Source organism: Acanthisitta chloris, unplaced genomic scaffold (genome assembly GCF_000695815.1).
Source record: "Acanthisitta chloris isolate BGI_N310 unplaced genomic scaffold, ASM69581v1 scaffold17148, whole genome shotgun sequence".
Classification (NCBI taxonomy): Eukaryota; Metazoa; Chordata; class Aves; order Passeriformes; family Acanthisittidae; genus Acanthisitta; species Acanthisitta chloris.
Window position 1 is genome coordinate 4,120 of NW_008688815.1, and position 11,891 is coordinate 16,010.

The 11,891-nt window shown below is 41.1% G+C and overlaps 2 protein-coding genes across 2 annotated transcripts in view; both read right to left on the reverse strand.

Annotated features, from left to right (window-relative positions):
• Nucleotides 1-8,721, reverse strand: part of LOC103808397 (dystonin-like) — a gene marked incomplete at its 3' end in the record, with an annotated part of 12,758 nt that extends 4,037 nt beyond the window's left edge. The window contains 6 exon segments of the mRNA XM_009081179.1: nt 58-2,492; nt 3,600-3,735; nt 4,353-4,441; nt 7,224-7,358; nt 7,499-7,599; nt 8,718-8,721. Of these exon segments, the coding sequence (XP_009079427.1) occupies nt 58-2,492; nt 3,600-3,735; nt 4,353-4,441; nt 7,224-7,358; nt 7,499-7,599; nt 8,718-8,721 (2,900 nt within the window).
• LOC103808398 (plectin-like) overlaps nt 8,721-11,891 on the reverse strand; it is a gene marked incomplete at its 5' end in the record, with an annotated part of 13,885 nt that continues 10,714 nt past the window's right edge. Inside the window, 3 exon segments of the mRNA XM_009081180.1 lie at nt 8,721-10,637; nt 11,173-11,888; nt 11,891. The exon segment at nt 11,891 is cut by the window's right edge and continues 2,043 nt beyond it. Of these exon segments, the coding sequence (XP_009079428.1) occupies nt 8,721-10,637; nt 11,173-11,888; nt 11,891 (2,634 nt within the window).

Consider the following 11,891-nt stretch of genomic DNA (forward strand, 5'->3'; position numbering starts at 1 on the left):
GGGATGTCATCACTCCCATCTACTGATGAGTCAGAACTCGTGTCACACGGCACTAGCCTGTAGAAGGTAAGACCACTTTCTTCTACTGTCAGCATTTCTGCTGTGCTGCTACTGTCCCCCAGAGGTGGGCCATCATGTCTAAGAATATCACCACCCAGGAAAGGCCTGTGGGGCATGCCTGAGCTGTCTTCTAGACACAGTTTATTCTGAAAATCAGTATAATCCTCCAAGGATGGCCTTCCATGTATATAAAGATAGTCCTCTAGGGATGGCCTGTTAGTTATGTCAGCATATTCCTGTAGAGGTTGCTCATTGTATCCATTGTCTTCAAACTGTATTGTGTCACCACAGTGACTAACCAGTTCTGGAAGTCCATATTCGGTGTCTGCACTGATGGCTAAACCAAGACTTCTCTGAAAATCATCTCTCTTGCTGTTATCCAATACCATTTTCTTACTGTCAGCTTGCAATATGTGAGGACCTTTTTCTGTACACCTTTCCAGCTCCCTCCAGGTTTCCTTATCTGACAAATCATTCACACTCCAGGAATTTTGTAAGGTTTTATCATTCCAGTTTTCATTACTCAGACTGTCTCCCATATAAATCTCTTCTTTCTCTGTCTTTGAAATAAGACTTGGATTTGAGTCATTTGGAAGATACCCTTCAATGCTTCCTGCATTTGCCTGCTGATAGTTATGTTTACACACTTCTGCCCACTCAGAAACCCCCAAAAGACCTCTGAGTGCATTTCTGTTCATGGAATTTTGAGTGCTACTTACTACACTTCTAAGTTCTGCAGGGATAGTTAAAGTCTCCTGTGGATATCCTGACTGCTCAATACCAATAGCACCGCAAACATCTGGACTGCACACATGGAGATCTTCTTGTGAAGGCATGCAATTCCCAAAATCATCAAGCTGATTTAATTTCCTGTTGTTACAAGTACTCTCAGCACCTGAAAGATCCCCCTGAACACTGCCTGCTGACTTTAGACTAATTTCTTTTGAGCTTACGTGTTTGTTACTAGACTCCATTTCTGCCACACCAGCATTGTTTGCAGCACCATCACCTTCCAGCAACATACTGATGACTTCTTGCAGTTGTCCATCATATAACAAAAGCCTTCCTCCAGTGTTTGCATCCATGTAACTATTTACCATCAGATAAGATATGAATAGTTTCTGAACTTGATCTAAATTACGACATGCAGGGTCTTCTGTGCTGGAATCTTCACGTTCCTCCTCGTGGTCATGAAATGCAGATGGCAGAAATTCAAATGTCGATAACCATTTTGCAGCATTTTTACAAAGGGGCTTTAAATCTTCTACATTGGGCATTTTGTCTGGTAAAGTCACATTGGTCAAAATAGACACAGTATTGCTGTCTATGATCCCTGCTTCTGCAGCCTTGTCTAGACTGATTATTTCACAAGTTTCTGGAATGTAAAGTGCAGCTATTTTCTTTCTATCATTCAGTATTTTGAATGCCAGTTCCTTTGTTATCATATCTTGGTGCAAAGAAGTTGATACAGGGAATATTTCACCAGTATCAGGCCAAATTAGTCCCACAAAGCCTTTCTGTGCCTCCAACACCAGCAGGGCACTGGTGGATGATATTAAGTTGCATTGTACAGCCTCATCCACGGTCAAGCGTTGCCCTGAATCTTTACAAAGGATTCCACCAGTCTGAACCTGATGTGTGAGGATCCCACAGGCAGTGTCCTGATCTATCATCCCTTGTCTCATGGCCTCTTCCACAGTCACTCTCTTCCCCGAGTCAGGGTCAATGATACCTCCAGATGTCAACTGAGCCCCCAACAGCCTGAACATCGTTTCCCGATCAATGAGCCCCTCGTGGGCTGCCCTCAAAACAGTTATCCTCCTTCCACATTTGAGTGTGAGTCTACCTTTCTCTTGTGGCTTCACAGGTAGGAGCCTTAACCCTGTTTCTTCATGTATTATGCTTCTATGAACCATCTGCTCAAGGGAAATTTTCTCAGCACAGTTGGGGTCTATGAGGTCTTTACACGTGTCTCGTCTTTCCAGGAGTTTTGCATAGAGCATCGGAGAAATCAAGTTTTTCTGGAAAGCATTCTGCAAAGTCAGCTTTTCTCCAGTAGATGGCAAAATCAGATACTCACTTGAAAGCTGATTCTCCAGAATTTTAATAGCCAAAGGCTCTGAAATGAGACCTTGTTCTAAAGCTGAGACAACTGGAATATTTGATAATGATGACTTTGAAATAAGCTTCTTTGCATTACTTAATTCCTGCAATTGCAACAGAATCTGCTCATCAATTAAGGCATGAGATTTAGCTTCTTCCAAATCATAACACACTCCTAATTCTGGAGAAATGATTCCAGAAAGAATCAGCTGATTCTCAAGCAATCTAATTCCAGTGTCATAGTCAAGAAAACCTCTTAAAATAGACTGAAAGACTGAAAGGACTTCTCCAGTTGTTTGGTCAATGACACCAGCAATGACTTTATTCACCTGAAAAGGAATATAAAAGAAAAGGTCTGACTATTCTTGGACTGTACATTTCAATTTTTGCTCTGATTTTGAATGCATGATAAGCAGAAAAACACATACTTACCAGGCTTGGAGGAAGGCTGTGAATGTTAGGAGCTCAAATGTGCAAGTGATCTATGTCAGTCATTCAACAGCACACGATGTGATAAGAGATTTAAAATCAACATGCATCTGTGAATTGAAAACCTAGGCTTTGCATACATAATAGGGTTAGTGGAAGACAGTAGGAGAAATGACTGCAGAATGAGCAAATAGGACATTGACCTGAAAGGCAAATTTTCATGCTATAAATGTCTGTGAAAGGTTAGAATATTGGGAAACAGTATGTGATTCAACACGACCATGCTATTCATGTTTACAGCATACAGCACTTCTCTAGGTACACTCAACAGTATGGAATCAGATACTCCAGCACCAAATATTGCATTTAGTTTGCATGGAAAGCATGAAGTCAGTTTGGCATCATTATTTGAATTCATCACACAGACTCTGCCTCTATGTGTGTATGAGAACACTCGTTTGCAAGGTCAGTTTTGAGAACTTCATATTTAAGACTAATATCCATTAACAAATGTTTGTAGTGTCTCAAGGTTAAACACATTAGGTGATCCCATTTTCAAATCCAGAAATATTTTAAGAACAACTGAAAGTAGATCTCTTCCAGGACATTTCTGAGTGATATATGGGAGAGATTAACATGTTATTTTATGGTGTCATTTTTGCAGCAGAAACACAGACTTATCTAGCAAAGAATGACTTTTAAGAGAAGAGTTAAGAGATGAATGATTGTTTATCCTGCTTCATGCAAGGCACACATTATTAAGACTCCTTACAAAAAAAAGTCTGATGAATAGAATGTTCATATGCACAGGTAAGGTCACACACAGTATTTCATAGCAAATACACACCACCTTCAGTCAATTAAATCTCACCACCTTCAGTCAATTAAATCTCAAGCTCCTTCCACACACTGTTAATTGCAGCTTCTCCTTTTGCTGATCATGTGTGGCTTGAAAACCATGCAGTAAATCTCAAGACAGACTGAAATCTAAGTTTCAGTCTTGTTACCTTTTCTTCCATCTTTTCATCATTCAGATACTGTGCTTCCTGCAGCTGCTTCAAAGCTTCATTGGACAACAAGCTGTAGCTCTCCTGGAGGGATCTCACTTGCTTCTCCATTTCACATCTCTCATCATCTGTCATTCTATTACAAAAAAATAATAGAAGGAGGAGATGTCTTTGGGTAATTTGTAACTTGTTGGGAGTGATCTGCCTACCTTTACTTAAAAAGACAGAGCAGAAATTGGTGAAAGTAGTCTGGAAAAATTATAGCCTAATTATAAGGGTATTCAAGCAAGCTACAATCTGCTTGTTCTTCTCTGCCTTGTTCAGGAAAAGAAGCATTGAACCTTCACATTGTGCTGGTTTGGGCTGAAGCAGAGTTAACTCTCCTCACAGTGGCTAGTATGGGGCTGTGTTTAGGATTTGTGCTGAGCACAGGGCTGATAATGCAGAGATGTGTTTGTTGTTGCTGAGCAGAGCTGACCCAGAGCCAAGGCCTTTGCTGCTTCCCACACTGCCACATGGCAAGGGAGTTGGGGCTGCATGGGAGGTTGGGAGGAGACACAGCTGGGACAGGTGACCCAACCTGACCAAAGGGATATTCCATACCATAGCACATCAGATTCAGTATATAAAGTGGTGTATTTGCCCATGAAATGCAATTGGAACTGTAATATGAGGATATTATTTCTTTTTAAGCCAACAGCATGTATTGATTCAATTAATTTCCATGATTTGAAAAATAAACAAATGGCATACTTGTCACTGTGCTTAGCTAAAAATGACTGAGTAGTCTGCAGAGCTTCTGCTATTTGTTCTTTCTTGGTTGACACTTCATGCAGGGAAATCTGAAAAACAAACAACCTGTGTTTAAGACATAACTATGCACATAAATAAAACCAAACACCACAGTATTTCTATCTTAATGATATGAGTTAGAGGGGTTTTTTTAAGCACTGTCTATCCTTAGAGTAAAATTATTTATTATGGAATTGTACCATTTACATATGGATAAGCCATTGTGGTATGCCTTTTGGTAAGGTATTTATGAAAACAATACTCTCTGTATTTTAATAACACACAAATCTCTCCTACTTAGAAAACTATTAAGGGAAACAAATAGAATTTGTTTCAAAATATTATTTGTTTTAAAACCAACCAATCACTTAAAAGGACTTATTCCAGCTGGCACAGCTTATAGCAGCTTTAGAAAGGTATGTGCACAATGGTCATGTTCAAGAAGTTGTTCACCAAAATGAGAGAGAACAATTTGGTTTAAAAATATGAGAAGACCACAAGCCCTCCTGAAATTCAATGACAGAATCAAATGCAATACCAGACACCTGGAAAAGAGAAATTCTGTACTGATATTCTCCCTGCTATCAGTTCTGTGTCATACCCACTAAAGCACTCCTTCTGGCAGATGAACTGTGGGAACTGAAACTTCTAACTTTTCTGAGGAACTTGCTGCAGGCTCTTCAAAGGAAAGCACTCACTTGGGGTAAATAAAGGCAAACTATCACAGGGGAGCCTGCAACTTTGTTAGCAAAATGGAGATATGTTCAATGTAGGTGCTAAGAGAACTTGAGCAAGGTGTTTGGGCCCTGCATTCACCCTGGGCCTGGGCACAACCAATTCTGTCCTTGTGTGCACTGCATCAAAGGGTGCAATCACCACCATCTCACCATCTGTGCTGCTTCTAGGGGAACCAAGAGCACAAGCACTCTATGCCCTACAAAAGAAGGTGATGTCTGAGGCAACACTTGGGGTGGTAAGTGCCACTTTCCTCAGGGAACCAGTTGCTGCAGCTGCTGTGTGCACCCTGTCACTACTGGCACCAGCTTCTCCTCCCAGTACATGGCTACACTGCACAGCAACCCAGATCCTCTGAGTGAAATGCATTTCAGCTAACGTTAGCTATCATATCACCAGTTTCTCCATGTTCCTACACAACTTGTCAAGGCATATTTGCTAGTCAGTGGAGACACAACCCCAGGCACCTCTGAAAGGTGCTGTTACCTCGCTGGGCTGTTTCACAACACCCTCTTCAAACACCCATCTCCCCCCAGAAGAGAGGTTGTCCTGGAGGAAGTCAAGGCAGCTAACTCACAGGTTAGTCACTGAGGGCTCAGGCTGGATGGGGAGATGACACCCACAGTTGCTGTGGCAAGCTGAGATGCCCTAAGGAGTTGAGCATTGGCCCAACATTGACAAAAGGTTTGCAGTGTTGTCATTAAAAAGGGCAGAAAAAGACCAGCCCTGAATGATTTTGAAAATCCTGATCCTAACTCTTAGCAATTGACCAATCAAGAAGTTCCAATCAATACAAGCTTACTTCCTCCTGTAGAGGAACTAGTACTGGTCCTCTATGAACAACCAGCATGCTAGGACTGGTGGCCATCAAGACAACAGGATTGCCAACCTGCCCAAGCTTGATTTCTCCAGTAGCTCTAACCAGCACCAAAATGCCTCACCAAAATAAAATGACAAGAACAGGCTGCCAGGAGAGCCAAAATCATGTTTGCATGACCACACTTCCAGCCCTGCACTGAGGGATGTGGACAAGACACTGCTCTGTGCCTCTGCTGCTTAGTGTGGAGGTAAACTATCACCTACTGAAATCTTGTTAGGTGTCACTAAGCTGTTCCACGGGACAAACCTGGCAGGGGAGCTGCTAGAAATTACAGGGAACTTCACAGATGGAAATTTATGGTCAGAGTCACAACTGTACAGACTGACAATGTGTCTGCTAAATATAAAGGTGTCACTAGTGTGATAATGAAGAGGTCTCATTCAACAGCTGCTGTACTCCCTAAGACAGCAGTTTTGACTATTCCTTGAGAGGACTCCCCAGATTAAATTTTCAAAAGCAAATAAACAGAAACCTGGTCCTCAGGCCTCTCCTACCAACTTGCTCCTTCCTGGTGCTCAAAGTGCCATCCTGCCAGGATGCACTGTCCCTCTGCAAAGGCTGAGTTATGGTGTGCAGGGACAAGTTTCTCCAAACTGACATTTTGCAGTGTGAGAATATGTCACAGGGCTGTAAAAAGCAGAGTAAGCTTCTTTCTGACTAACATGCTTGTGACCCTAAACACTGATGGGTCATTTATTTATCACATGGAGTGGAGACCTCATAGCACCTTCCAGGATCTGAAGAGGCTCCAGGGAAGCTAGAAAGGGACTCTGTGTTAGGAGCTGCAGGGACAGGACAAGGGGAAATGAGTACAAATTGAAAGAAGGGAAATTTAGGTTAGATGCTAGGAAGTTTTTTCTGTGAGGGTGGTGAGACACTGTCCCAGGTTGCCCAGGGAGGCTGTGGCTGCCCCAGCCCTGGCAGTGTTCACAGCCAGGTTGGATGAGCCTTGAGCAACCTGCTCTGGTGGGAGGTGTCCCTGCCCAGGGCAGGGCTTGGGACTAGATGATCCGTAAGGTCCATTCCAACCCCTAAAATTCTATGCTTCTATGATCTACCTGACCCTCTGCTCACAACGAAATCTGAAATTATGTCTTGAGGAAATGGTGGATGGTGAATTGTAGGGGGCAAAAAGTATTTATGGACTATTTTGTCATTTTAATCATCGCGAAAACCTAAAAGGAGGAAGTGTTGTTTTACTAAAGACATCTGTGTACCTGCTGCTTAGGCAAATCTGTCTTTTCAGCCTTTTCTCCTTCTTCTTTGCTGAGTGTCTTGCTGAGGTTTGACACCCATTTCAGTAAATCCCCAGCTTTCTCAACATGCTCCTTCTTTTCCTCTTCCATTGATTTCTGATGAGCGCCACGAATTGCAAAAAAACATGCGAATGCAAATTGTTGAAACAGGTAACATCAACGTCCACACAAACACAATTCTACCACAATGCTGTTCTTATCACATAAGCATAAAATGATTTCTTTTTATTTATCACCACATGCATTGCTATGACACTGATGTAGGACCAAAAACACCACATAATTATGGATATTAACAAAATCATTCCTCACATGATTTGCAATTATGATAAAAGAGCTTATTCATACACACATACAACCATTATAAAATGATTGATAGGAAGAACAAGCACAGCTCCCCAGCCAGTACTCAGCAGGTAAAATCTAAAAAGTATTTGCATATAAAAAAATCTTTGAATTGCTGCCTTTGCATTACCCTCAGGTGTGATATGAACAGCCAACACGGGATACTAGGAATCTGCCATCTATGCACATGGATTACTAAATCACATTTAGGAAGAATACATTGCTTTTATGTCTATGGAAACAAGACCAATAAAAGTAAAATACTGAGACATTGAATCAGTTTCTACACAGGTAAATACATTTCTTTTTATTTAAGTACAACCTGTTAGTAGTTGAACATTTATCAATACTGCAAGAACATATTTAAGCCTCTCCACGTGTCACAAGTAAAAATGAAGACATTTTATTTGAATGGCTTTTTTAAAAATGCGAAATGTAATTGTCATTCATTTGCCTGTTAAGAGAATGAAAACAATTCTTAAAAAAAAAAAGTTACCTGGAGTGAGAGAAAAACCTCAGACATGCAACTTTATATTGAAATGAACGAAATACCAGTGTGAGAAAAATTACGTATGCATCTGTGGTTAGTGGGCTGCAGATTTAACCCAGGTATACTTTATTGCCACTTTTGTAAAGTAAATGCTATCTGCAAACTCATTTGTAGCATTAAATTAACAGGTCACATGAAATACTGCACTGTGTTCACTCACAAAATGGGCAATCCCTTCCAACTCTTAGGGTAAGACTCTGATTCTTGTCTCACCTAAATCACTTTGCACTAACGTTAACTTCACCAGCCTCAGTAGAATTTCACATTTCCACTACCTATATGTAGGTAATGCCAGACAAGGCCTTCAGGTACAGACTGAACACACAGTGCATTTTGAAATTATCTATCTGCCTACCTATACATTTCAATTTTGCAGTAACTAATATCTAATTTCAGTTTCAGTTGTTTGCACTCATTAGTGGCTTCTAATAGTTTTACAGCAACTCATTATTATGCTAGAAAATGCCATTTATGATTTTCCATAAAGGCCATCAGGGATCTTTTCCTTAACTTGAATGGGTTTTAAAGCAAGGCCCACAATGAGTCCTAATACCTTTTGCCCATTATGAATTATAGTAAAGACTGGAAATTCCTGTTTTCATGGGCTGAGCTGCTTCTAACAACCTCAGCCCAGTGTGGCAATCAAAAACAGCTCTCTCTAAAGCTTCCTTGTAGGTTATCTTCTTCTTTGTTTTGGGGCACGTTAAAACTTTAGCATGCAACTTTTCATCCTTCATCTTTGTAGCCGTGACAGCATCAACAATCCCGTTCTTAATTGCATCTTCCATTGTTAACCTGGAATGAGACTTTGGATCTATCAGGCCACCAGTCAAGTACTGATACTCCAGGCAACGCAGGCCCAGCTCTTTGTCTATGGCATTTAAATGCACAGCTTCAACTGCTGACATGACAGTGTTCCTCACAGGATGAATGATCCCCGTGAAGATCAGCTCACACTGCTGGATTTGCTTGGCACAACCATCATCGATTAACTCCCTTTGCAAAGCTTCTGAAACACTGTACCTTTTGCCAGTAAATGGATCAATTATACCTCCTGTACTGACCTGAGCTTCAAGACATCGGAGAGCAGTAACTCTGTCTACCAAGTTTTTGCGTGAGGCTTTTAAGACTGGAATTCTTTCATTGGTTTCAGAGAGCCAGAACCCTGCAATAGGACTGTTTAAATCTTTGCTTGGCTGGGAACTGCTGACTAAGATATCACCAAACTCATTAACTGTGATTAAACCCTCCTTGTAATTATTAACTAATGCTCTGCCAATTCTATCCTGATTTAAGGTCTCCTCGATATTAAACTGCACTCCAGTTTTAAGATCTGTGAGCAAAAGGAAAGAATTCCCATCGGAGTCAAAACATGTGGACTCCTTCCAATCAAATTCCTGCTTTGAAAGCTCGAGATAAGTAGCTTTATCAATACAATTTTTTTTATAAGCCTCATATGAAGTCATTTCAGCTCCTGTGTCAATGTCTACTACAGAAATCTTGTGACTTCTCTCTGCTGATGGGCTGCTTATTTTCCTCTCACCAACTGGAAGCAAAAAGCATTTACTGCTTACACTGAACAAACACATCTTCAGCAAATCACAGTAGTACATTGCTTTCTTGTTATTTGGATTGTGAAAACATTTTGCATTGCTGGATGGTTCATGCAGAAACTTTAGAATTGTGTTGTTAAGCAAGCCAAGCTGCACAGCCATTTCTGGGGGAACACGAACACTTCTTACAGGATCAATAACCCCCCCACTTGCAATCTGAGCCTCGAGGATATTTTTACCTTTCTGCCTTTCTAAAAGTCGAGCTTCCACAGCCTGATACACAGACAGCACTTTCCCAGAGCAGCAATAACCCAGAACAGCTTTCTCTGCCTCTAGCAGTCTACTCTTGAATTCACTATCTGCAAGCCCTCGAACAACCGAGTCATCAACAGAGAATTTCTGACCTGTTGTGGGATCAATGATGAAACCAGTAGCTGCTTGGGCCTCTAAAAATGCTAGTGCCAGTGCCTTTCCTATGATTCTTTTCTTTGCTGCTGAAGCAAAAGAGAGAATCTCTTTGCTGGATTCAATGTACAGCCCAGCGATAGCTGTAGGTTTAGTTAGAAACTTTTCAAGACTTTTCTGAACCTCATCAATAGTTTTCTGCCCTGAAATGAGCTGCTCAACTGTGAGTCTGTCTAACAGTTTCACTTCGGTCAACTGTCTCGCGGTTACCTCATGTCGGAGACCTTGAAATTTAATAGTATCATATTCCTCTGTAAAATATTCCAACTGAGTGGCATCATCAGCAGTTCTCAAAGTCTCTTCCCCTAAGAAAGAGCTCATCTTTGCAAAGTCTTCTTTCCTAAACCCTTCGGATGTTTTGTATCCCTCAAACATTCTCTCTTCGTTACCAAAAGTCTTGTCATTTTCTTGGTTTAATGTTGTGACTTCAACATGCATGTCATAGTGCTTGTTCTTCACTATCTGCAAACAGGAATTTTTTGACACAGTGAGAAATACAACTGCACACTATGCTCTACATAATTCACTCCTAAATCCACCACCAGATAAACCAAAGGGAGAGCTTGAATGGAAGTCAGAAAGGAGAACTGCTACTAGCATTGGAGAGCAGAGAAGCATAGACAGCTTGAGTCTTGATGTGCATTTGCCATTTCAAGTATTTATTTCATAAAGTATGACTAGACTAAACATCAGTAACTGTTGACTGCTAACCTACTGTTGTTAATCAAAGTTACTCTGACCAATAATGATACAATGGTGTACGCAAACTCCTCTTTCCAACACAAACTCTTAAACAATGTTTCTTAGCTATTAACAAACCTAAGGTCTAAGGAAAAGCTTTTTGCATAATATGAGAATGAAGGGGTTCCCTTCACCAAGGCAGGAACGTAAGAAACATTAGACAGAATAGTGATAAAGTATAACTAAAAACCAACAAACAAATTGACAGTAAAAAGCAGCACTAGGAAGGCAAACCCTCACAAAACGTAGTGTGTACCTCCAAGGGATGCAGTTTTACCACTCCTAATTCATGCTTTGTGTCTTCTCCATGTCTGATAGTTTGCCTGGAACTGTGTAGGTTCCTGTTTCTCATTGTGTCCCTTTCAGATGTTCCAGAGATTTGGCTTGCTTTATCAAAGGTTATCTGGAACTGTGTACTCGTTTGGGAAACAAACTCTGTAAAAGATTGTGAGCTTGAATCTTCTAGTGATTGGTTTCTGCTGGACACCTGGAACTGCACCTCTCTCGGTATCGTATCATCAGCGCTCACATACAAAGTATTTTCTTCTGTTTGATCAGATTTAAAACCTGATCTCTCCTGTTTCCGCCACAACAAAGGTGAGCCTGGCTTTGCATGCGGGGGAAGCTGCTCAAATTCTTTAGCTGCAGTGTCACTCAGGTAATTGAAATCATTTCCTCTTCTCTCACAGCTCAGTTTAAATCCAGAATCTTGGAGCTTACTATTTTGGTGAACTTCATTCTGGAACAGAAGATACCTGTGTTCACTCTCCCTGCCCTGCAGATCCATTTTCTGTTTCAAGCTCTCCACTGTGCGTTTCTGCGCTTCCAATTCTTCCTCAAGTCTCCTGCACTTCTGGTGATAGTCCATTTCAGCCTGTTTCCCTTGCTGCAGTTGGTCGTGACATTTCCTCAGCCTTTCCTGCAGCTCTTCCATTTGCCTCTTGTACAACATGATGTTTTCCTCAGCCATATGCT